A 25,154-nucleotide genomic window follows, 5' to 3' on the forward strand; every position below is an offset into this window, starting at 1 on the left:
TTAAGAAAGCGCTGTTAAGAAAGAATACCTGCTTTCTAATTCCCCAAAACGAGCCTTGGAAAGCTACGGGGCTTTTTGCGTTTCACCATTGAGAAGGACACGAGAAGAAAGTGAGGAACAACTTATTGCCTGGGAAGGTGGAAATTGGCCAGAGAAAGTGGGAACGTGCATGAGAAATCTAGGGTTGTTTAGAGAAAACCAGGAACATGACCACCTCTTGTCTGTCTCGCGAGGATGAGAGAAATGAACAGCGCCTCAATGGTTACCTGAAGTGGTGGCGTTCTACGCCATCCTATGAACCCTGCGTGGTATCAAAAGGGCCTGTTTTTTACCCAGCAGGAAGCTCCCAGAAGGGTTGGGGATGGAAGGGACCTCTGGAGGTCATCTGCTCCAACCCCGTCCTGCCCAAGCAGGGACACCTAGAGCTGGACGCCTGCTGGGCACTGCTGACAAGAGCCTGGCTCCGTCTTCTTTGCATCCTCCCTTTGGGGGTGTCTAGACGTTGCTAAGATCCCCCTGAGCCTTCTCTGGCCAGGATGAATGTGCAGTGATGCACAGTCACACAATGACAGAACGTTAGGGATTGGAAGGCACCTTGAAAGATCATCTAGTCCAATCCCCCTGCCGGAGCAGGAACACCTAAATCATGTCAAACAGGAATGCATCCAGGAAGTCTCAGGTTCTTAGGTACCCTTAGGCTGCACTTGTAGGAGGCCAGCAGCGCCTTCCAAGGCCGCTGCAGGTTCCCAGGCCCGGTTCCCCGGCTGGCAGGCATTCTCTGCTGCCAGGTTTTAGGAGCCTTTTGCTCCTCTTCTGCTTTTTGCCTTTTCCCCAGTTGGGCCAGGTCACCTTTGTGGCTCCCAAATGGCTTCTCATCCCCCAGCCTCACTTGGGGACCCGCCACCCGCAGCCATTCCCCATCAACAGCAGTCGTCCCCAACCCACTTGGCGGCGCGGACAGCGGGAGAGGGCTGCGTTCAGCCCCCCCGCTGACCTATGCAGGAAGAAGTGGAGGCAGAGGCTTTGCAGGGTGGAAAAGTCATAATTTATTCCTGGGGTAATTGTGGCTGCCACCCCCAGCCCGTCCCCAGGTGAGGCCCGGTCGCTGCTCAGTTGCGGGGCCTGGCGTGGCGGCCCGCGTGGTCGCCAGACCCCGGCTCCTCCAGTTGGACCCGACGTAGCCAGGCGATGTACTCGGCTATGTCCTCGGCGTCGGGGTACTGCAGGGACCGTGGCAGCCTGTGCCCGTCCTGCTCCGAGTGCCAGGAGCGGCTGCGGACGAGCCGTCGTGCTTCGGCGGGGCTGCGCTCCCTGCGCCGTGGCGAGACGCTGCGCGAGCGGTAGCTGGAGGGGCTCCTCTGCCGCTGCTGCTGCTGCTGCTGCCGCTCCAGCCCCGCGTTGCGCTGCAATCCCCGGCGGGGCGAGGCGTCGTGCTGGGCGGGCGGCACCACGAGTGCGATGGTCCCAATACGCCCGCGGCACAGTGGGCAGGTGGCTCTTCGAGTGGCCCAGGGCAGGATGCACCCCAGGCAGAAGGAGTGCCTGCAGGGGTCCACACGAGCCGTGCTGGACAGCCGGCCCAGGCAGATGGGGCACGTCTCGTCCCCAGGGGCCTCCTCCTCTGGCTGCTCCTGATGGTTCATGGTGCCTGCAGCTGCCGCGCTGTGGAGTTGGTTGTCCCCTGTGGTAGGCTGCCCCGGGGCCAGGTGGTTATCAGCAGCCTCTGGTCCTCAGCACTTCCGCTGCGGGTCGCCGGCAGGACGTCGACGCTTCGTGTCTCGCTGGCTTCACCTCGACGCCTCGCGTGCCACCAGCAGGACTACTACAGAGAGAACCAAGAAGAAAATATTCCAGCAGCAAATATACGTTAGCTTTCTAGGTTCAACAAAGTTGTCTGTAGTACTATAGCACTAAATATTCTTAGTATGGATTACAAACATTGCTATTAAAATGGCAAATATGATAGGTTACAGTGGGCAAGACCCTACTTAGGACAGATGAGGTACATATACGTAGATATATTTGATGACATTACCGAAGAACCTCGATGGCTAGTGTGCAAAAAGAATGGCTTTGCGTGTGCCTCGTGCAACACCTCCGCCTCGCTCCTTCCAGCAATGGCACGTCGAGCTCTCGAGTACCACCAGCCGGACTGGCCGCAGGCGCGCCGCTCAGGGCTCTTATAGCCAGCCACCTTTTGTGAGGCCGTAGGGCGACAGTGACTGTGTGGTGGCATCACAAGGGTGTCGAGGTGCCCCTGATGTCAGCACCGCCAGAGGTCTCCTGGCTGCGGTGAGACAATGCTGACGTGAGATGGCTGCTCCACGCTGACAGGAGCCACGCCTGCCAGGCTGGGGTCCAGGCCAGGAGGTCGGCCTGCGGCCTGGGACCTGCCCCTGGGAGCCAGGGATGTCCTTGACGTGCAGCTGGACACCCGAGCGTTGGACACATCCTGAAGAGAGCACGGAAACGACGAGTATAGAACACAAAATATGGAACAATAACCTGAAGGGAGTTAAGAAAGCGCTGTTAAGAAAGAATACCTGCTTTCTAATTCCCCAAAACGAGCCTTGGAAAGCTACGGGGCTTTTTGCGTTTCACCATTGAGAAGGACACGAGAAGAAAGTGAGGAACAACTTATTGCCTGGGAAGGTGGAAATTGGCCAGAGAAAGTGGGAACGTGCATGAGAAATCTAGGGTTGTTTAGAGAAAACCAGGAACATGACCACCTCTTGTCTGTCTCGCGAGGATGAGAGAAATGAACAGCGCCTCAATGGTTACCTGAAGTGGTGGCGTTCTACGCCATCCTATGAACCCTCCGTGGTATCAAAAGGGCCTGTTTTTTACCCAGCAGGAAGCTCCCAGAAGGGTTGGGGATGGAAGGGACCTCTGGAGGTCATCTGCTCCAACCCCGTCCTGCCCAAGCAGGGACACCTAGAGCTGGACGCCTGCTGGGCACTGCTGACAAGAGCCTGGCTCCGTCTTCTTTGCATCCTCCCTTTGGGGGTGTCTAGACGTTGCTAAGATCCCCCTGAGCCTTCTGTGGCCAGGATGAATGTGCAGTGATGCACAGTCACACAATGACAGAACGTTAGGGATTGGAAGGCACCTTGAAAGATCATCTAGTCCAATCCCCCTGCCGGAGCAGGAACACCTAAATCATGTCAAACAGGAATGCATCCAGGAAGTCTCAGGTTCTTAGGTACCCTTAGGCTGCACTTGTAGGAGGCCAGCAGCGCCTTCCAAGGCCGCTGCAGGTTCCCAGGCCCGGTTCCCCGGCTGGCAGGCATTCTCTGCTGCCAGGTTTTAGGAGCCTTTTGCTCCTCTTCTGCTTTTTGCCTTTTCCCCAGTTGGGCCAGGTCACCTTTGTGGCTCCCAAATGGCTTCTCATCCCCCAGCCTCACTTGGGGACCCACCACCCGCAGCCATTCCCCATCAACAGCAGTCGTCCCCAACCCACTTGGCGGCGCGGACAGCGGGAGAGGGCTGCGTTCAGCCCCCCCGCTGACCTATGCAGGAAGAAGTGGAGGCAGAGGCTTTGCAGGGTGGAAAAGTCATAATTTATTCCTGGGGTAATTGTGGCTGCCACCCCCAGCCCGTCCCCAGGTGAGGCCCGGTCGCTGCTCAGTTGCGGGGCCTGGCGTGGCGGCCCGCGTGGTCGCCAGACCCCGGCTCCTCCAGTTGGACCCGACGTAGCCAGGCGATGTACTCGGCTATGTCCTCGGCGTCGGGGTACTGCAGGGACCGTGGCAGCCTGTGCCCGTCCTGCTCCGAGTGCCAGGAGCGGCTGCGGACGAGCCGTCGTGCTTCGGCGGGGCTGCGCTCCCTGCGCCGTGGCGAGACGCTGCGCGAGCGGTAGCTGGAGGGGCTCCTCTGCCGCTGCTGCTGCTGCTGCTGCCGCTCCAGCCCCGCGTTGCGCTGCAATCCCCGGCGGGGCCGGCGGGGCGAGGCGTCGTGCTGGGCGGGCGGCACCACGAGTGCGATGGTCCCAATACGCCCGCGGCACAGTGGGCAGGTGTCTCTTCGAGTGGCCCAGGGCAGGATGCACCCCAGGCAGAAGGAGTGCCTGCAGGGGTCCACACGAGCCGTGCTGGACAGCCGGCCCAGGCAGATGGGGCACGTCTCGTCCCCAGGGGCCTCCTCCTCTGGCTGCTCCTGATGGTTCATGGTGCCTGCAGCTGCCGCGCTGTGGAGTTGGTTGTCCCCTGTGGTAGGCTGCCCCGGGGCCAGGTGGTTATCAGCAGCCTCTGGTCCTCAGCACCTCCGCTGCGGGTCGCCGGCAGGACGTCGACGCTTTGTGTCTCGCTGGCTTCACCTCGACGCCTCGCGTGCCACCAGCAGGACTACTACAGAGAGAACCAAGAAGAAAATATTCCAGCAGCAAATATACGTTAGCTTTCTAGGTTCAACAAAGTTGTCTGTAGTACTATAGCGCTAAATATTCTTAGTATGGATTACAAACATTGCTATTAAAATGGCAAATATGATAGGTTACAGTGGGCAAGACCCTACTTAGGACAGATGAGGTACATATACGTAGATATATTTGATGACATTACCGAAGAACCTCGATGGCTAGTGTGCAAAAAGAATGGCTTTGCGTGTGCCTCGTGCAACACCTCCGCCTCGCTCCTTCCAGCAATGGCACGTCGAGCTCTCGAGTACCACCAGCCGGACTGGCCGCAGGCGCGCCGCTCAGGGCTCTTATAGCCAGCCACCTTTTGTGAGGCCGTAGGGCGACAGTGACTGTGTGGTGGCATCACAAGGGTGTCGAGGTGCCCCTGATGTCAGCACCGCCAGAGGTCTCCTGGCTGCGGTGAGACAATGCTGACGTGAGATGGCTGCTCCACGCTGACAGGAGCCACGCCTGCCAGGCTGGGGTCCAGGCCAGGAGGTCGGCCTGCGGCCTGGGACCTGCCCCTGGGAGCCAGGGATGTCCTTGACATGCAGCTGGACACCCGAGCGTTGGACACATCCTGAAGAGAGCACGGAAACGACGAGTATAGAACACAAAATATGGAACAATAACCTGAAGGGAGTTAAGAAAGCGCTGTTAAGAAAGAATACCTGCTTTCTAATTCCCCAAAAGGAGCCTTGGAAAGCTACGGGGCTTTTTGCGTTTCACCATTGAGAAGGACACGAGAAGAAAGTGAGGAACAACTTATCGCCTGGGAAGGTGGAAATTGGCCAGAGAAAGTGGGAACGTGCATGAGAAATCTAGGGTTGTTTAGAGAAAACCAGGAACATGACCACCACTTGTCTGTCTCGCGAGGATGAGAGAAATGAACAGCGCCTCAATGGTTACCTGAAGTGGTGGCGTTCTACGCCATCTTATGACCCCTCAGTCCCCATTCAGCAGAAACCTGCTGTTTCTCTCAGAAAACACCAGTGATGTTGAGAAAAGGCGAAAAATCTCTGACTCTCGTATATCCACGGCATGAATGCGTAGGCCTCTTTGTCCTCCCATTTGAAATCAGGCCAAAAGCATGGGGATAGATACATGACCCTCAATCTCAATTCACTTTTAGGCTTATTCACTGAATTGAAACAAATTTGAGAGATGTAGAAATTTTATGTGTCTTTAAAATCTAAACCAAACCAAAAGAAAAAACTACGGAAGAGGGACTGAATGTCCAAAGTGGGGCTGGGGGGAGGAATGGCAGGCAACTATTTGGGTTGTCAAATTCACCCACATTATTAATTGACATAATGCATGCTGCCTCTTTGTCAAGTCATCCTGCAGCTGCAATAATTCATCAGAGAGCCAGGAAATGCTCCAAGTGAAGGTATCTTTATTTAGAGCAAACTCCGACCTGTTTTATTCTCTTCTCTCTTCTTTCTTTGCTTGTGCGTGCGGTAGGTGGGATTGTGGTTCCACTCCGGTGTTTTGCCGTTGATTTCGCTTGGGCCGAGGTTATTCCCTGGGCAGGCTCCTTGCAATGTAGTGAGGGCTCTTTGTTTTTCTCCTTAGGTGATGGCCATCGCCACTCTGGCCGCCTGCTATAACAACAAGCAGGTGTTCAGGGGCGTAGTGAAGATCCGGAAGGGACAAGCCGTCACTCTGATGATGGATGCCACAAACATACAGGCTGTCAAAGCCATCATGTACCAGTATGTGGAAGAGGTAGGTTGAGCAGCTTGCTTCGAGTCATTTCTGGCTGTTGCTGTTCTTGTTCCTGGTGTGGAATTGGCAGTCCCTTGCAGACCCACGAACCTGTTAATCCCTTTGTTACGTCTCTATTAGTCCATCACCAGGGCATGGCGATGCCTGACATGGTTTTGGCCTGGACCAAACTGGGTGCTTGACATTCCTTAAATATACCCTCGGTCTGCGCCTGCGTTGAGAGGCAGAGACCAAGGTCTTGTCTTCATTCTGGTCAAGAGCAAGATGAGTCAGCTTTCACAGCGTGAGGGCTTCCTCTCTCTGAGCGGGCAAGAGGACTGGTTCTTCTGAACAGGTTGCATCACCTCCCCGCAGACAGCTCCATGGTGAGCGCTCTGGTTTATACCGTGTCCGTAGTTGCAGCGAGTGTGATGCAGTCTGTGGTTCCACTTCATGGGCAGCAGTAAATGAGGGCAGCTCGTCTCCGGTTGTTAAGCAGTGGGACTCCTGGCTTTGGGGCGCTTTTTGTGGATGTTAAAAGTTTATGTGGAAGGACAGCTGGTGGGTGGACTCCTAGGGGAAAAAATAATCCAGTGAGGGCTGTTAGATCATTCTGCATGTGGGAGACCCAAAACCGTGAGTTATTAGAGCTTCTTCTGCAGGCAGACCAAACCTATGACAAGGGACAGTGACACCTTAGCCTAGAGGAAGGTCTGGATGCCTCCAGAAAACTCATGCAGACCACGAAAAGAAGACCCCAAAAACAATGGCATTATCCGACTGAGGTGGCTGTCACCTGGTTTGGGGTGGGCTGCAGCATGCCGGCAGTGAGTGAGGTTTGCTGGGCTAGAGCCGCTTGCCCCAGCACCACCGCTTGTAGTCAGTCAATGGATTGTGTTTGAGGCCCTGCAGCCCATCTCCCATCACGGGGTGCCCTCAAGAGGCTGCCTGGCTTAACGCACTTCTCAAGGGAAGCGGGCCCTGGCCCCATGCAGCAGCTGGGCCTTAGAATCACAGAATCACAGAGTCATTAAGGTTGGAAAAGACCTCCGAGATGATCTGATCCAACCATCCCCCTACCACCAATGTCACCCACTAAACCATGTCCCTAAGCACCACGTCCAGCCTTTCCTTGAACACCCCCAGGGACGGTGACGCCACCACCTCCCTGGGCAACCCGTCCCAATGCCTGACTGCTCTTTCTGAGAAGAAATGTCTCCGCATTTCCAACCTGAACCTCCCCTGGCATAACTTGAGGCCATTCCCTCTAGTCACAGAATCATCTAGGTTGGAAGAGACCTCCAGGATCACCGAGTCCAACCTCTGACCTAACACTAACCAGCCCTCCACTAAACCATATCACTAAGCTCTACATCTAAACGGCTTTTCAAGACCTCCAGGGATGGTGACTCAACCACTTCCCTGGGCAGCCCATCCCAATGCCTAACAGCCCTGTCAGTAAAGAAGTTCTTCCTGATAGTCCTATCACTGATTACCTGTGAGAAGAGGCTGACCCCCAGCTCCCCACACCTTCCTTTCAGGCAGTTGCAGAGAGCAATGAGGTCTCCCCTGAACCTCCTCTGCTCCAGACTAAACACCCCCGGTGCCCTCAGCCGCTCCTCACAGGACTTGTGCTCCAGGCCCTTCACCAGCTTCGTAGCCCTGCTCTGGACATGCTCCAGGGCCTCGATGTCCTTCTTGTAGTGAGGGACCCAAAACTGAGCACAGCACTCGAGGTGCAGCCTCAGCAGAGCAGAGTTCAGGGGGACGATCACCTCCGTGGTCCTGCTGCTCCAGGGCAGTCCCCCACTGAGTTAACTCCTGAGGACCATGCCTTGTGCCCCATGATCTTCCTCTTCCGGGCATGTGTTTCCCTTGTTTAAGGAGCCCATTATTCCTCCTTCCCCTCCGCAGATCTACCAGAAGATCCCCAGCACGGACCCTTCGTCCAACAAGACGCAGCAGATCATCGCCTCCATCCGCGCCATGAGCCTGCCCGGCGGCCCCATGGCCTCGCGCCACCACTACTCCCCCATCTACCTGTCGTGCGCCATGCTGCTGGCCGCCCTCAGCTGGCAGTACCTCAGCACCATCTCCAAGGCCGCCGAAGAGTACGTCCAGGCGGGCGAGAACTGAAGGGCGGGCAGGCGGTGGGAGAGAAGAGATGGTCGGCGGACGGGCAGCAGAGGCGGGAGGCTCCTTGCCCCTGCTGGTGGGGACAGCCGGGTGCCACCGGGCCCGCGGGCGGTGATGAGGACGGGACGCCGGTGGCCTGGAGCCCCTGGGGGGACAGCATGGCGTCGCCAGGCTCCGCTCCTCACCTCTCTTGCTGCCTGCGTGGCTGGTTGCAAGCACCAATCGGAGTCTTACTGTTTGGGGTTGAATTTGGATTTTGGTTTTTCCCTCCTTTCCTGTTGGACAGTTTACCTGATTACTACCGATTGGATTTTTCTTTTTTTTTTTTTTTGGTTAGGATGGTTGAAATAGAAACTCCAGTTGCCTCTTTTCTTGCTTGAGATTTGAGACCCCTTTCCAGCTCAGAGCCGTGGGACGGGAGCCTTTTCTGGGTTTGGCCTCCCTTTCTTACACAGCCCCTTTTCCCCACGCGGAGGGCTCTGGCTTCAGCCAGGAGGCACTGCACTTAGCCAGCAGAAAGCTCTGGCCATCTTCTGGCCACCAGCCCGGGCTGGTTGCCCTCCTGGCACCTGGAACCAGGGGCGATCTTCACCTTTCTGTCGTTGTATTTGAGGAGGCTGCTAGGCTTCAAACGAGCCCTTTCCTTGCTCAGTGTCGGAGGCGTGCTGCTCTGGCTGCTGGAACGTGCACCCTGCCCAAAGCCGGCTCTTGCAGCTCCTTCGTACAGGTGGCACTGTGCGTTGCAAAGCTTTGGGTTTTAGCAGCTGGGGAGGTGGTGAAAGGGAGTGGGAAGGAGTTGCCCTGGGCTAATGTGAGCACAGCCACCCACCTTTGCTGCATGCTCTGGGCTCTGCACTTTTGTAGCCCAGAGGGAGCTCGGGGTGGCCCAGGCGGGTTTTCCTGGCCCACTTGGCTGCAGCTCGGGGTGCTGCGAGTGAGTCTGACGTGCAAACTGGAAGAGCTTTCCACTGCTGCTTCGAAACCCATCAGCCTGGACTTCAAGCAGGCTGCGTTCCCACAGGGAACGCCAGGGGTGGGAAGAGGAAACGACTTTCAAGTCCTGTTTTCCTGGATTTTTGCTTTCAGTCACCCTAATCCCTCACTGCTGCTTTGGCTGTGTGATGGGGGGGGGACAGCCTGGGGCAGGACAGGGCAAAGCCTACCCCTACCAGGGGCGTTTGGTGGCCTTTGCAAGGCCAAGCCTGTGTGGCCAGACTGTTACTTGGAGGAAGCAGCCCTGCTCCACGAGTACCTATGTAGATAGTTTTAAGCTGTTGTTCAAAAACCTTGCGGTAGCTCCCTTTGTGCAGCTTCCTGTTGTTGACATTAAAGTTTTCTTTGGAAAAAAAAAAAAAAAAAGAGTGCTTGAGAATTTCTTCCGCTGTTATTTCTCTTATTGTGCTAGTTCCCCGCTGTTGCACAAGTTACATGAAGTGCAGATGCTTCCTTGCAGGGCATCACAGTAATGCCCTATAGGTTGGGCCTGAAAACTGAATTGTAACCCGGGGGGAGACAGCTAACGCTCAGTACGTTGACTTTTATACCGGTCCCTGTTGGGAAGAGGAGGAGTGGGGAAGCTGTGCCTACACTGGGGACCTTCTCTGCTCTTCTGGGATGGAGCTGGAGCCAGGCGGGAGGTAAGTTAGAGCCTTAGAGCATGTTGCAGGCTGGGAGACTACAGCCAGCCCTTCTGGGGGCTCTGCTGCTCTCTAGAAACCTTTCAAGGTCAAGACCAGTCTATTGCACAGCTGCTGCTTGCTCATCTCTTGAGCTCCAGCCTTGCTATACCCTATCCAGCTAGCTGTATCCCGCCTCTCGTTTTACTCCATACTCTCGTAGCAGTGCCAGCTTTGTAGCCCTGGGCTTGGTCTGGAGGTTTCCTTGCCTAAAAGCCTGCAGCAGAAGGCCCGAGGGGCTGAACGCAGTGTGTTCAGCAGGGGTCGGGGCACAGCACCCTTGGGCTGCTGCCGTGCTTTCCAGTGCCCGGCTACATCCCTGTTTCCCCAGCCCTGCACCCCTGGCTTCCCTCTGGTCCCTGGTGAAGCATCCTCTGTGCCACCAGGACTTGGCACTGCTCGGGGGCCAGCGCAGGTCCCAGGCAGCGGCTGCAGCCCCGCTGCCACCAGCATGGCCAGAGGATGGGGCAGGGACAGCTTGCACTGGCACAAAAGGGCCTCACCCGGCTTCCACAACAGCAAAGCAACAGCAGAAGAGTTGAGGATGGTTTTAGCTCCTGAAGGAGAAGTCAACAAGGGGCAGGAGACGAGACGTTGGAGAAATCGTTTATTGGCACGGTTGTTTCATTCACACACATCAAAGCTCTGTCTCACTGGTTCAGTAGGCAGAGGTGAGGGGCTATTTTACAGTACAAGGGAGAGCCTGCTTCACTTATTTCAGCCCTGTAGCATTAGCTCAGCAATATACTTTGTGCTTTAAAAGAAAATCAAAAGCTCTTTCACTATATTAGTGTTGGCAAATCGCATGATTCCTCCTACACTGCTATTACACTTCCCCCAATAACAAAAATAAGATTACTTTTACTTCCTTGCCACCTGTGGCTCAGAGAAAGCTTCAGTTGCGTGCAAGTTCGCCAGATACCGCCAAGCATCTGCATGAGCTCCCTGTGGCAGACCTGGAGAACATCATCTGCAGTCCCAAAGTACTACACCAGCTCGCAACACGCAGCAGCACCCTTGCCAAGGCATGGCCCGAGCTGCGTAGCCCTGACCAAAAGCAGTTTGCCCTTCCCAGCGTGCTCCTGAATGCTGCAGGACATTCGATCAAAGCTCATGGAGCTCCAGACAGGCCCTTCCCTAGGATCAATAACCCCAGATTACAGCATAAAAAGAAAAAAAAAAAAAACATAATTAAAAAACAACAGCAGCTGAGGAATGAGTGGTTTAAAAAGCAGCCGAAAGAATGGAGCAGAGCAAGCGATGCAGAAAGGACGTGTCACAGGCAGGAGGGGCTGTAGGCAGCCCCGCATCAAGTTCATCAGTATTTTGTCACTAATGGGACTACGTTTAGCCAATTCAACAAGGCACACGCTCTCTGCTAACAGTCAGACCGCCCCAGCCAGGGGTGCACCGGCCACGCCTGGATTTGCCAGCAGCCTCCGTCTCTGCTGCCCCACCAAATCCTTGCTCCCAGCGCAAAGCTACTGCTTCCCTCCCTCCCAGTAACAGACTGGGCTGGAAGGGGTCCGGGCTAGCCAAAGACCATGGCACAAAGAGGCCAGCAAGCCCCCCAGCAGTCCTTTGAGCAGGGAGTGCCCCCGGCTGCGACCCACCAGGAGCAGAGGGCTTGCAGACGGCAGCTGGCACCAGTACAGGACCTGCCACCTCCAGCTCCATCATACAACTAAAAAATAAAATAAAAAAAAAAAAAAAAAAAAAAAAGATAAAAAGCTTTAGTAAAGTAACCTCAACTATCATCTCTTAGAGTGGGGGCTCTGCGCCCAACCCGCTATCGGTTAAAAGCATCGGGGACTCGGGATTATTTGTGGTTTGATCAACTCAGCAGTAATGCACGAGGCCAGTTACACCCTCTTCCAGTATTGCTCCGTCCGGGGGATGCCGGCCACGATTTCGGACTCGATGCCGCAGTGGTCCTCTCCTCGGAGGATTTTGAAGAAGCCTGGAAGGACACCGGGGCACGTCAATTCCCCTGCCTCACCGAGTGCCCAAGGAGACCGGGGAATGGGGGCAGCCCCCCTGACACCGATAGCTTTGTGCTCCTCACCGTTATCCCCCCAGTCGGTGTTCCAGGAGTTAGCAGCCAGCCAGTAGGGGGTCCCGTTTTCAACCCCCCAGCCCAGGATCCGGATCGCGTGGCCTCCGACCTGCTCCCCGGACACGTGCTGGTACACCCCTGCAAGGCAGCACCAACACATCAACAGCTTTCCCCCCGCAGAGAGCTGCCAGCTTCCAAAATATTCGATATGAAAACCCAGAGACCGGCTGAGAAAGGTTTTTTGGTGGTTTTTCTTTTGGGGTTTTTCTTTTTTGTCTCCTATTTAAGCGGAACCTCCTATGTTCCAGCTCGCACCCATTGCCCCTTGTGCTATCATTGGATGTCACCGAGAAGAGCCTGGCTCCATCCTCCTGACGCTCACCCTTTACATATTTATAAATGTTAATAAGGTCACCCCTCAGTCTCCTCTTGTCCAAGAGGATCTTATCCAACGCACTCAGTCCTCGTCTTCAGCACGACCCCATACGGTATGGGACGTGGCTCTGGCCAGTTTGGGCCAGCTGTCCTGGCGGCATCCCCTCCCAGCTCCTGGTGCACCCCTTGACTGTGCGTAAGCACTGCTCTGCAACAGCTAGAAGATCGGTGTGTTATCAGCATCCCTGTCATCCGAAATCCAGAACCCAGCTCCATACCAGCAATATTCTGTGATGAAAGGCAAGCATGGAGAGAGTATCAGGCTAATGAAGAAAAGCCATCTCGGAAGAGACCGAACCCAGGAGCGGGCCCCAATGAATCAAGAACAGAGTGCCACTTCAAAGAGGCGAGACTCCCACCGTGGAGTTGGGAGTCAGCCACGCATCCCCAGCAAAGGTTCAGTGGGTTTAGGATGTCGTGTAGGCAAGAACAGTTTGTGCAGCACAGGCAGTTCTGAGGGAGAGAGGTGCTCCATTTTGGATAGAAAAGCAGTCCTTGTTCTATCAAAAGGGAAAATTGCTTTCCCAGAGCAATTCCTCCTTCTCAGCCCGTTGCTCTTCTAGTTCCTTGCTTTTGCCCTTGGTGGTGGTATCTTGAGGAAGTCTCAGGTTCTTAGGTACCCTTAGGCTGCACTTGCAGGAGGCCAGCAGCGCCTTCCAAGGCCGCTGCAGGTTCCCAGGCCCGGTTCCCCGGCTGGCAGGCATTCTCTGCTGCCAGGTTTTAGGAGCCTTTTGCTCCTCTTCTGCTTTTTGCCTTTTCCCCAGTTGGGCCAGGTCACCTTTGTGGCTCCCAAATGGCTTCTCATCCCCCAGCCTCACTTGGGGACCCGCCACCCGCAGCCATTCCCCATCAACAGCAGTCGTCCCCAACCCACTTGGCGGCGCGGACAGCGGGAGAGGGCTGCGTTCAGCCCCCCCGCTGACCTATGCAGGAAGAAGTGGAGGCAGAGGCTTTGCAGGGTGGAAAAGTCATAATTTATTCCTGGGGTAATTGTGGCTGCCACCCCCAGCCCGTCCCCAGGTGAGGCCCGGTCGCTGCTCAGTTGCGGGGCCTGGCGTGGCGGCCCGCGTGGTCGCCAGACCCCGGCTCCTCCAGTTGGACCCGACGTAGCCAGGCGATGTACTCGGCTATGTCCTCGGCGTCGGGGTACTGCAGGGACCGTGGCAGCCTGTGCCCGTCCTGCTCCGAGTGCCAGGAGCGGCTGCGGACGAGCCGTCGTGCTTCGGCGGGGCTGCGCTCCCTGCGCCGTGGCGAGACGCTGCGCGAGCGGTAGCTGGAGGGGCTCCTCTGCCGCTGCTGCTGCTGCTGCTGCCGCTCCAGCCCCGCGTTGCGCTGCAATCCCCGGCGGGGCCGGCGGGGCGAGGCGTCGTGCTGGGCGGGCGGCACCACGAGTGCGATGGTCCCAATACGCCCGCGGCACAGTGGGCAGGTGGCTCTTCGAGTGGCCCAGGGCAGGATGCACCCCAGGCAGAAGGAGTGCCTGCAGGGGTCCACACGAGCCGTGCTGGACAGCCGGCCCAGGCAGATGGGGCACGTCTCGTCCCCAGGGGCCTCCTCGTCTGGCTGCTCCTGATGGTTCATGGTGCCTGCAGCTGCCGCGCTGTGGAGTTGGTTGTCCCCTGTGGTAGGCTGCCCCGGGGCCAGGTGGTTATCAGCAGCCTCTGGTCCTCAGCACCTCCGCTGCGGGTCGCCGGCAGGACGTCGACGCTTCGTGTCTCGCTGGCTTCACCTCGACGCCTCGCGTGCCACCAGCAGGACTACTACAGAGAGAACCAAGAAGAAAATATTCCAGCAGCAAATATACGTTAGCTTTCTAGGTTCAACAAAGTTGTCTGTAGTACTATAGCGCTAAATATTCTTAGTATGGATTACAAACATTGCTATTAAAATGGCAAATATGATAGGTTACAGTGGGCAAGACCCTACTTAGGACAGATGAGGTACATATACGTAGATATATTTGATGACATTACCGAAGAACCTCGATGGCTAGTGTGCAAAAAGAATGGCTTTGCGTGTGCCTCGTGCAACACCTCCGCCTCGCTCCTTCCAGCAATGGCACGTCGAGCTCTCGAGTACCACCAGCCGGACTGGCCGCAGGCGCGCCGCTCAGGGCTCTTATAGCCAGCCACCTTTTGTGAGGCCGTAGGGCGACAGTGACTGTGTGGTGGCATCACAAGGGTGTCGAGGTGCCCCTGATGTCAGCACCGCCAGAGGTCTCCTGGCTGCGATGAGACAATGCTGATGTGAGATGGCTGCTCCACGCTGACAGGAGCCACGCCTGCCAGGCTGGGGTCCAGGCCAGGAGGTCGGCCTGCGGCCTGGGACCTGCCCCTGGGAGCCAGGGATGTCCTTGACGTGCAGCTGGACACCCGAGCGTTGGACACATCCTGAAGAGAGCACGGAAACGACGAGTATAGAACACAAAATATGGAACAATAACCTGAAGGGAGTTAAGAAAGCGCTGTTAAGAAAGAATACCTGCTTTCTAATTCCCCAAAACGAGCCTTGGAAAGCTACGGGGCTTTTTGCGTTTCACCATTGAGAAGGACACAAGAAGAAAGTGAGGAACAACTTATCGCCTGGGAAGGTGGAAATTGGCCAGAGAAAGTGGGAACGTGCATGAGAAATCTAGGGTTGTTTAGAGAAAACCAGGAACATGACCACCTCTTGTCTGTCTCGCGAGGATGAGAGAAATGAACAGCGCCTCAATGGTTACCTGAAGTGGTGGCGTTCTACGCCATCCTATGAACCCTGCGTGGTATCAAAAGGGCCTGTTTTTTACCCAGCAGGAAGCTCCCAGAAGGGTTGGGGATGGAAGGGACCTCTGGAGGTCATCTGCTCCAACCCCGTCCTGCCCAAGCAGGGACACCTAGAGCTGGACGCCTGCTGGGCACTGCTGACAAGAGCCTGGCTCCATCTTCTTTGCATCCTCCCTTTGGGGGTGTCTAGACGTTGCTAAGATCCCCCTGAGCCTTCTGTGGCCAGGATGAATGTGCAGTGATGCACAGTCACACAATGACAGAACGTTAGGGATTGGAAGGCACCTTGAAAGATCATCTAGTCCAATCCCCCTGCCGGAGCAGGAACACCTAAATCATGTCAAACAGGAATGCATCCAGGAAGTCTCAGGTTCTTAGGTACCCTTAGGCTGCACTTGCAGGAGGCCAGCAGCGCCTTCCAAGGCCGCTGCAGGTTCCCAGGCCCGGTTCCCCGGCTGGCAGGCATTCTCTGCTGCCAGGTTTTAGGAGCCTTTTGCTCCTCTTCTGCTTTTTGCCTTTTCCCCAGTTGGGCCAGGTCACCTTTGTGGCTCCCAAATGGCTTCTCATCCCCCAGCCTCACTTGGGGACCCGCCACCCGCAGCCATTCCCCATCAACAGCAGTCGTCCCCAACCCACTTGGCGGCGCGGACAGTGGGAGAGGGCTGCGTTCAGCCCCCCCACTGACCTATGCAGGAAGAAGTGGAGGCAGAGGCTTTGCAGGGTGGAAAAGTCATAATTTATTCCTGGGGTAATTGTGGCTGCCACCCCCAGCCCGTCCCCAGGTGAGGCCCGGTCGCTGCTCAGTTGCGGGGCCTGGCGTGGCGGCCCGCGTGGTCGCCAGACCCCGGCTCCTCCAGTTGGACCCGACGTAGCCAGGCGATGTACTCGGCTATGTCCTCGGCGTCGGGGTACTGCAGGGACCGTGGCAGCCTGTGCCCGTCCTGCTCCGAGTGCCAGGAGCGGCTGCGGACGAGCCGTCGTGCTTCGGCGGGGCTGCGCTCCCTGCGCCGTGGCGAGACGCTGCGCGAGCGGTAGCTGGAGGGGCTCCTCTGCCGCTGCTGCTGCTGCTGCTGCCGCTCCAGCCCCGCGTTGCGCTGCAATCCCCGGCGGGGCCGGCGGGGCGAGGCGTCGTGCTGGGCGGGCGGCACCACGAGTGCGATGGTCCCAATACGCCCGCGGCACAGTGGGCAGGTGGCTCTTCGAGTGGCCCAGGGCAGGATGCACCCCAGGCAGAAGGAGTGCCTGCAGGGGTCCACACGAGCCGTGCTGGACAGCCGGCCCAGGCAGATGGGGCACGTCTCGTCCCCAGGGGCCTCCTCGTCTGGCTGCTCCTGATGGTTCATGGTGCCTGCAGCTGCCGCGCTGTGGAGTTGGTTGTCCCCTGTGGTAGGCTGCCCCGGGGCCAGGTGGTTATCAGCAGCCTCTGGTCCTCAGCACCTCCGCTGCGGGTCGCCGGCAGGACGTCGACGCTTCGTGTCTCGCTGGCTTCACCTCGACGCCTCGCGTGCCACCAGCAGGACTACTACAGAGAGAACCAAGAAGAAATTATTCCAGCAGCAAATATACGTTAGCTTTCTAGGTTCAACAAAGTTGTCTGTAGTACTATAGCACTAAATATTCTTAGTATGGATTACAAACATTGCTATTAAAATGGCAAATATGATAGGTTACAGTGGGCAAGACCCTACTTAGGACAGATGAGGTACATATACGTAGATATATTTGATGACATTACCGAAGAACCTCGATGGCTAGTGTGCAAAAAGAATGGCTTTGCGTGTGCCTCGTGCAACACCTCCGCCTCGCTCCTTCCAGCAATGGCACGTCGAGCTCTCGAGTACCACCAGCCGGACTGGCCGCAGGCGCGCCGCTCAGGGCTCTTATAGCCAGCCACCTTTTGTGAGGCCGTAGGGCGACAGTGACTGTGTGGTGGCATCACAAGGGTGTCGAGGTGCCCCTGATGTCAGCACCGCCAGAGGTCTCCTGGCTGCGGTGAGACAATGCTGACGTGAGATGGCTGCTCCACGCTGACAGGAGCCACGCCTGCCAGGCTGGGGTCCAGGCCAGGAGGTCGGCCTGCGGCCTGGGACCTGCCCCTGGGAGCCAGGGATGTCCTTGACGTGCAGCTGGACACCCGAGCGTTGGACACATCCTGAAGAGAGCACGGAAACGACGAGTATAGAACACAAAATATGGAACAATAACCTGAAGGGAGTTAAGAAAGCGCTGTTAAGAAAGAATACCTGCTTTCTAATTCCCCAAAACGAGCCTTGGAAAGCTACGGGGCTTTTTGCGTTTCACCATTGAGAAGGACACGAGAAGAAAGTGAGGAACAACTTATCGCCTGGGAAGGTGGAAATTGGCCAGAGAAAGTGGCAACGTGCATGAGAAATCTAGGGTTGTTTAGAGAAAACCAGGAACATGACCACCACTTGTCTGTCTCGCGAGGATGAGAGAAATGAACAGCGCCTCAATGGTTACCTGAAGTGGTGGCGTTCTACGCCATCTTATGACCCCTCAGTCCCCATTCAGCAGAAACCTGCTGTTTCTCTCAGAAAACACCAGTGATGTTGAGAAAAGGCGAAAAATCTCTGACTGTCATATATCCACAGCATGAATGAGTAGGCCTCTTTGTCCTCCCATTTGAAGTCAGGCCAAAAACATGGGGATAGATACATGACCCTCAATCTCAATTCACTTTTAGGCTTATTCACTGAACTGAAACAAATTTGAGAGATGTAGAAATTTTATGTGTCTTTAAAATCTAAACCAAACCAAACCAAAAGAAAAAACTATGGAAGAGGGACTGAATGTCCAAAGTGGGGCTGGGGGGAGGAATGGCAGGCAACTTTTTGGGTTGTCAAATTCACCCACATTATTAATTGACATAATGCATGCTGCCTCTTTGTCAAGTCATCCTGCAGCTGCAATAATTCATCAGAGAGCCAGGAAATGCTCCAAGTGAAGGTATCTTTATTTAGAGCAAACTCCGACCTGTTTTACTCTCTTCTCTCTTCTTTCTTTGCTTGTGCGTGCGGTAGGTGGGATTGTGGTTCCACTCCGGTGTTTTGCCGTTGATTTTGCTTGGGCCGAGGTTATTCCCTGGGCAGGCTCCTTGCAATGTAGTGAGGGCTCTTTGTTTTTCTCCTTAGGTGATGGCCATCGCCACTCTGGCCGCCTGCTATAACAACAAGCAGGTGTTCAGGGGCGTAGTGAAGATCCGGAAGGGACAAGCCGTCACTCTGATGATGGATGCCACAAACATACAGGCTGTCAAAGCCATCATGTACCAGTATGTGGAAGAGGTAGGTTGAGCAGCTTGCTTCGAGTCATTTCTGGCTGTTGCTGTTCTTGTTCCTGGTGTGGAATTGGCAGTCCCTTGCAGACCCACGAACCTGTTAATCCCTTTGTTACGTCTCTATTAGTCCATCACCAGGGCATGGCGATGCCTGACATGGTTTTGGCCTGGACCAAACTGGGTGCTTGACATTCCTTAAATATACCCTCGGTCTGCGCCTGCGTTGAGAGGCAGAGACCAAGGTCTTGTCTTCATTCTGGTCAAGAGCAAGACGAGTCAGCTTTCACAGCGTGAGGGCTTCCTCTCTCTGAGCGGGCAAGAGGACTGGTTCTTCTGAACAGGTTGCATCAGCTCCCCGCAGACAGCTCCATGGTGAGCGCTCTTGTTTACACCGTGTCCGTAGTTGCAGCGAGTGTGATGCAGTCTGTGGTTCCACTTCATGGGCAGCAGTAAATGAGGGCAGCTCGTCTCCGGTTGTTAAGCAGTGGGACTCCTGGCTTTGGGGCGCTGTGGATGTTAAAAGTTTATGTGGAAGGACAGCTGGAGGGTGGACTCCTAGGGGAAAAAATAATCCAGTGAGGGCTGTTAGATCAAAAGGGCTGTTAGATCATTCTGCATGTGGGAGACCCAAAACCGTGAGTTATTAGAGCTTCTTCTGCAGGCAGACCAAACCTATGACAAGGGACAGTGACACCTTAGCCTAGAGGAAGGTCTGTATGCCTCCAGAAAACTCATGCAGACCACAAAAAGAAGACCCCAAAAACAATGGCATTATCCGACTGAGGTGGCTGTCACCTGGTTTGGGGTGGGCTGCAGCATGCCGGCAGTGAGTGAGGTTTGCTGGGCTAGAGCCGCTTGCCCCAGCACCACCGCCTGTAGTCAGTCAATGGATTGTGTTTGAGGCCCTGCAGCCCATCTCCCATCACGGGGTGCCCTCAAGAGGCTGCCTGGCTTAACGCACTTCTCAAGGGAAGCGGGCCCTGGCCCCATGCAGCAGCTGGGCCTTAGAATCACAGAATCACAGAGTCATTAAGGTTGGAAAAGACCTCCGAGATGATCTGGTCCAACCACCCCCCTACCACCAATGTCACCAACTAAACCATGTCCCTAAGCACCACGTCCAGCCTTTCCTTGAACACCCCCAGGGACGGTGACGCCACCACCTCCCTGGGCAACCCGTCCCAATGCCTGACTGCTCTTTCTGAGAAGAAATGTCTCCTCACTTCCAACCTGAACCTCCCCTGGCATAACTTGAGGCCATTCCCTCTAGTCACAGAATCATCTAGGTTGGAAGAGACCTCCAAGATCACCGAGTCCAACCTCTGACCTAACACTAACCAGCCCTCCACTAAACCATATCACTAAGCTCTACATCTAAACGGCTTTTCAAGACCTCCAGGGATGGTGACTCAACCACTTCCCTGGGCAGCCCATCCCAATGCCTAACAGCCCTGTCAGTAAAGAAGTTCTTCCTGATAGTCCTATCACTGATTACCTGTGAGAAGAGGCTGACCCCCAGCTCCCCACACCTTCCTTTCAGGCAGTTGCAGAGAGCAATGAGGTCTCCCCTGAGCCTCCTCTGCTCCAGACTAAACACCCCCGGTGCCCTCAGCCGCTCCTCACAGGACTTGTGCTCCAGGCCCTTCACCAGCTTCGTAGCCCTGCTCTGGACATGCTCCAGGGCCTCGATGTCCTTCTTGTAGTGAGGGACCCAAAACTGAGCACAGCACTCGAGGTGCAGCCTCAGCAGAGCAGAGTTCAGGGGGACGATCACCTCCGTGGTGCTGCTGCTCCAGGGCAGTCCCCCACTGAGTTAACTCCTGAGGACCATGCCTTGTGCCCCATGATCTTCCTCTTCCGGGCATGTGTTTCCCTTGTTTAAGGAGCCCATTATTCCTCCTTCCCCTCCGCAGATCTACCAGAAGATCCCCAGCACGGACCCTTCGTCCAACAAGACGCAGCAGATCATCGCCTCCATCCGCGCCATGAGCCTGCCCGGCGGCCCCATGGCCTCGCGCCACCACTACTCCCCCATCTACCTGTCGTGCGCCATGCTGCTGGCCGCCCTCAGCTGGCAGTACCTCAGCACCATCTCCAAGGCCGCCGAAGAGTACGTCCAGGCGGGCGAGAACTGAAGGGCGGGCAGGCGGTGGGAGAGAAGAGATGGTCGGCGGACGGGCAGCAGAGGCGGGAGGCTCCTTGCCCCTGCTGGTGGGGACAGCCGGGTGCCACCGGGCCCGCGGGCGGTGATGAGGACGGGACGCCGGTGGCCTGGAGCCCCTGGGGGGACAGCATGGCGTCGCCAGGCTCCGCTCCTCACCTCTCTTGCTGCCTGCGTGGCTGGTTGCAAGCACCAATCGGAGTCTTACTGTTTGGGGTTGAATTTGGATTTTGGTTTTTCCCTCCTTTCCTGTTGGACAGTTTACCTGATTACTACCGATTGGATTTTTCTTTTTTTTTTTTTTTGGTTAGGATGGTTGAAATAGAAACTCCAGTTGCCTCTTTTCTTGCTTGAGATTTGAGACCCCTTTCCAGCTCAGAGCCGCGGGACGGGAGCCTTTTCTGGGTTTGGCCTCCCTTTCTTACACAGCCCCTTTTCCCCACGCGGAGGGCTCTGGCTTCAGCCAGGAGGCACTGCACTTAGCCAGCAGAAAGCTCTGGCCATCTTCTGGCCACCAGCCCGGGCTGGTTGCCCTCCTGGCACCTGGAACCAGGGGCGATCTTCACCTTTCTGTCGTTGTATTTGAGGAGGCTGCTAGGCTTGAAACGAGCCCTTTCCTTGCTCAGTGTTGGAGGCGTGCTGCTCTGGCTGCTGGAACGTGCACCCTGCCCAAAGCCGGCTCTTGCAGCTCCTTCGTACAGGTGGCACTGTGCGTTGCAAAGCTTTGGGTTTTAGCAGCTGGGGAGGTGGTGAAAGGGAGTGGGAAGGAGTTGCCCTGGGCTAATGTGAGCACAGCCACCCACCTTTGCTGCATGCTCTGGGCTCTGCACTTTTGTAGCCCAGAGGGAGCTCGGGGTGGCCCAGGCGGGTTTTCCTGGCCCACTTGGCTGCAGCTCGGGGTGCTGCGAGTGAGTCTGACGTGCAAACTGGAAGAGCTTTCCACTGCTGCTTCGAAACCCATCAGCCTGGACTTCAAGCAGGCTGCGTTCCCACAGGGAACGCCAGGGGTGGGAAGAGGAAACGACTTTCAAGTCCTGTTTTCCTGGATTTTTGCTTTCAGTCACCCTAATCCCTCACTGCTGCTTTGGCTGTGTGATGGGGGGGGGACAGCCTGGGGCAGGACAGGGCAAAGCCTACCCCTACCAGGGGCGTTTGGTGGCCTTTGCAAGGCCAAGCCTGTGTGGCCAGACTGTTACTTGGAGGAAGCAGCCCTGCTCCACGAGTACCTATGTAGATAGTTTTAAGCTGTTGTTCAAAAACCTTGCGGTAGCTCCCTTTGTGCAGCTTCCTGTTGTTGACATTAAAGTTTTCTTTGGAAAAAAAAAAAAAAAAGAGTGCTTGAGAATTTCTTCCGCTGTTATTTCTCTTATTGTGCTAGTTCCCCGCTGTTGCACAAGTTACATGAAGTGCAGATGCTTCCTTGCAGGGCATCACAGTAATGCCCTATAGGTTGGGCCTGAAAACTGAATTGTAACCCGGGGGGAGACAGCTAACGCTCAGTACGTTGACTTTTATACCGGTCCCTGTTGGGAAGAGGAGGAGTGGGGAAGCTGTGCCTACACTGGGGACCTTCTCTGCTCTTCTGGGATGGAGCTGGAGCCAGGCGGGAGGTAAGTTAGAGCCTTAGAGCATGTTGCAGGCTGGGAGACTACAGCCAGCCCTTCTGGGGGCTCTGCTGCTCTCTAGAAACCTTTCAAGGTCAAGACCAGTCTATTGCACAGCTGCTGCTTGCTCATCTCTTGAGCTCCAGCCTTGCTATACCCTATCCAGCTAGCTGTATCCCGCCTCTCGTTTTACTCCATACTCTCGTAGCAGTGCCAGCTTTGTAGCCCTGGGCTTGGTCTGGAGGTTTCCTTGCCTAAAAGCCTGCAGCAGAAGGCCCGAGGGGCTGAACGCAGTGTGTTCAGCAGGGGTCGGGGCACAGCACCCTTGGGCTGCTGCCGTGCTTTCCAGTGCCCGGCTACATCCCTGTTTCCCCAGCCCTGCACCCCTGGCTTCCCTCTGGTCCCTGGTGAAGCATCCTCTGTGCCACCAGGACTTGGCACTGCTCGGGGGCCAGCGCAGGTCCCAGGCAGCGGCTGCAGCCCCGCTGCCACCAGCATGGCCAGAGGATGGGGCAGGGACAGCTTGCACTGGCACAAAAGGGCCTCACCCGGCTTCCACAACAGCAAAGCAACAGCAGAAGAGTTGAGGATGGTTTTAGCTCCTGAAGGAGAAGTCAACAAGGGGCAGGAGACGAGACGTTGGAGAAATCGTTTATTGGCACGGTTGTTTCATTCACACACATCAAAGCTCTGTCTCACTGGTTCAGTAGGCAGAGGTGAGGGGCTATTTTACAGTACAAGGGAGAGCCTGCTTCACTTATTTCAGCCCTGTAGCATTAGCTCAGCAATATACTTTGTGCTTTAAAAGAAAATCAAAAGCTCTTTCACTATATTAGTGTTGGCAAATCGCATGATTCCTCCTACACTGCTATTACACTTCCCCCAATAACAAAAATAAGATTACTTTTACTTCCTTGCCACCTGTGGCTCAGAGAAAGCTTCAGTTGCGTGCAAGTTCGCCAGATACCGCCAAGCATCTGCATGAGCTCCCTGTGGCAGACCTGGAGAACATCATCTGCAGTCCCAAAGTACTACACCAGCTCGCAACACGCAGCAGCACCCTTGCCAAGGCATGGCCCGAGCTGCGTAGCCCTGGCCAAAAGCAGTTTGCCCTTCCCAGCGTGCTCCTGAATGCTGCAGGACATTCGATCAAAGCTCATGGAGCTCCAGACAGGCCCTTCCCTAGGATCAATAACCCCAGATTACAGCAGAAAAAGAAAAAAAAAAAAAACATAATTAAAAAACATCAGCAGCTGAGGAATGAGTGGTTTAAAAAGCAGCCGAAAGAATGGAGCAGAGCAAGCGATGCAGAAAGGACGTGTCACAGGCAGGAGGGGCTGTAGGCAGCCCCGCATCAAGTTCATCAGTATTTTGTCACTAATGGGACTACGTTTAGCCAATTCAACAAGGCACACGCTCTCTGCTAACAGTCAGACCGCCCCAGCCAGGGGTGCACCGGCCACGCCTGGATTTGCCAGCAGCCTCCGTCTCTGCTGCCCCACCAAATCCTTGCTCCCAGCGCAAAGCTACTGCTTCCCTCCCTCCCAGTAACAGACTGGGCTGGAAGGGGTCCGGGCTAGCCAAAGACCACGGCACAAAGAGGCCAGCAAGCCCCCCAGCAGTCCTTTGAGCAGGGAGTGCCCCCGGCTGCGACCCACCAGGAGCAGAGGGCTTGCAGACGGCAGCTGGCACCAGTACAGGACCTGCCACCTCCAGCTCCATCATACAACTAAAAAAAAAAAAACAAAACAAAACAAAACAAAAAGATAAAAAGCTTTAATAAAGTAACCTCAACTATCGTCTCTTAGAGTGGGGGCTCTGCGCCCAACCCGCTATCGGTTAAAAGCATCGGGGACTCGGGATTATTTGTGGTTTGATCAACTCAGCAGTGATGCACGAGGCCAGTTACACCCTCTTCCAGTATTGCTCCGTCCGGGGGATGCCGGCCACGATTTCGGACTCGATGCCGCAGTGGTCCTCTCCTCGGAGGATTTTGAAGAAGCCTGGAAGGACACCAGGGCACGTCAGTTCCCCTGCCTCACCGAGTGCCCAAGGAGACCGGGGAATGGGGGCAGCCCCCCTGACACCGATAGCTTTGTGCTCCTCACCGTTATCCCCCCAGTCGGTGTTCCAGGAGTTAGCAGCCAGCCAGTAGGGGGTCCCGTTTTCAACCCCCCAGCCCAGGATCCGGATCGCGTGGCCTCCGACCTGCTCCCCGGACACGTGCTGGTACACCCCTGCAAGGCAGCACCAACACATCAACAGCTTTCCCCCTGCAGAGAGCTGCCAGCTTCCAAAATATTCGATATGAAAACCCAGAGACCGGCTGAGAAAGGTTTTTTGGTGGTTTTTCTTTTGGGGTTTTTCTTTTTTGTCTCCTATTTAAGCGGAACCTCCTATGTTCCAGCTCGCACCCATTGCCCCTTGTGCTATCATTGGATGTCACCGAGAAGAGCCTGGCTCCATCCTCCTGACGCTCACCCTTTACATGTTTATAAATGTTAATAAGGTCACCCCTCAGTCTCCTCTTGTCCAAGAGGATCTTATCCAACGCACTCAGTCCTCGTCTTCAGCATGACCCCATACGGTATGGGACGTGGCTCTGGCCAGTTTGGGCCAGCTGTCCTGGCGGCATCCCCTCCCAGCTCCTGGTGCACCCCTTGACTGTGCGTAAGCACTGCTCTGCAACAGCTAGAAGATCGGTGTGTTATCAGCATCCCTGTCATCCGAAATCCAGAACCCAGCTCCATACCAGCAATATTCTGTGATGAAAGGCAAGCATGGAGAGAGTATCAGGCTAATGAAGAAAAGCCATCTCGGAAGAGACCGAACCCAGGAGCGGGCCCCAATGAATCAAGAACAGAGTGCCACTTCAAAGAGGCGAGACTCCCACCGTGGAGTTGGGAGTCAGCCACGCATCCCC

At 55.8% G+C, this 25,154-nt stretch overlaps 5 protein-coding genes across 13 annotated transcripts in view; 2 read left to right on the forward strand and 3 right to left on the reverse strand.

The window, feature by feature from the left end:
- On the reverse strand, positions 1-17,718 carry LOC126913771 (E3 ubiquitin-protein ligase Topors-like). Its single transcript, XM_050716987.1, has 2 exons — positions 17,598-17,718; positions 1-2,729 (listed from the first exon to the last, which is right to left on the reverse strand). Exon 2 carries the CDS (start codon positions 1,641-1,643, stop codon positions 1,110-1,112), a length of 534 nt encoding a protein of 177 aa, XP_050572944.1. The 5' UTR covers positions 1,644-2,729; positions 17,598-17,718; the 3' UTR covers positions 1-1,109.
- On the forward strand, positions 5,014-9,598 carry LOC126913772 (squalene synthase-like). The gene is made up of 2 exons (XM_050716992.1): positions 5,014-6,124; positions 8,018-9,598. The coding sequence occupies exons 1-2, from the start codon at positions 5,975-5,977 to the stop codon at positions 8,237-8,239; spliced, it is 372 nt and encodes a 123-aa protein (XP_050572949.1). The 5' UTR covers positions 5,014-5,974; the 3' UTR covers positions 8,240-9,598.
- Positions 11,775-12,146, reverse strand: LOC118256550 (cathepsin B-like). Its single transcript, XM_050716993.1, has 2 exons — positions 11,981-12,146; positions 11,775-11,875 (listed from the first exon to the last, which is right to left on the reverse strand). The coding sequence occupies exons 1-2, from the start codon at positions 12,129-12,131 to the stop codon at positions 11,778-11,780; spliced, it is 249 nt and encodes an 82-aa protein (XP_050572950.1). The 5' UTR covers positions 12,132-12,146; the 3' UTR covers positions 11,775-11,777.
- Positions 12,421-25,154, reverse strand: part of LOC118256534 (E3 ubiquitin-protein ligase Topors-like) — a 15,719-nt gene continuing 2,985 nt past the window's right edge. For 2 of the 6 annotated variants that reach the window (XM_050716976.1, XM_050716975.1), the window contains exon 2: positions 12,421-14,849. In XM_050716976.1, coding sequence (XP_050572933.1) covers positions 13,445-13,987 — 543 coding nt within the window. In that variant the 5' untranslated portion in view covers positions 13,988-14,849 and the 3' untranslated portion in view covers positions 12,421-13,444. The other 4 variants (XM_050716977.1, XM_050716973.1, XM_035563616.2 and 1 more) reach the window with 4 other exon arrangements.
- Positions 18,106-25,154, forward strand: part of LOC118256543 (squalene synthase-like) — a 27,253-nt gene continuing 20,204 nt past the window's right edge. The window contains exons 1-2 of one of the 4 annotated variants that reach the window (XM_035563623.2): positions 18,298-18,473; positions 20,380-21,959. In XM_035563623.2, the coding sequence (XP_035419516.1) occupies positions 18,324-18,473; positions 20,380-20,601 (372 nt within the window). In that variant the 5' untranslated portion in view covers positions 18,298-18,323 and the 3' untranslated portion in view covers positions 20,602-21,959. Of the gene's footprint in view, positions 18,136-18,296; positions 18,474-20,379; positions 21,960-25,154 lie in introns of those variants that run through there. The other 3 variants (XM_035563626.2, XM_050716990.1, XM_050716989.1) reach the window with 3 other exon arrangements.

This window comes from Cygnus atratus, unplaced genomic scaffold (genome assembly GCF_013377495.2).
Source record: "Cygnus atratus isolate AKBS03 ecotype Queensland, Australia unplaced genomic scaffold, CAtr_DNAZoo_HiC_assembly HiC_scaffold_73, whole genome shotgun sequence".
Lineage (NCBI taxonomy): Eukaryota > Metazoa > Chordata > Aves > Anseriformes > Anatidae > Cygnus > Cygnus atratus.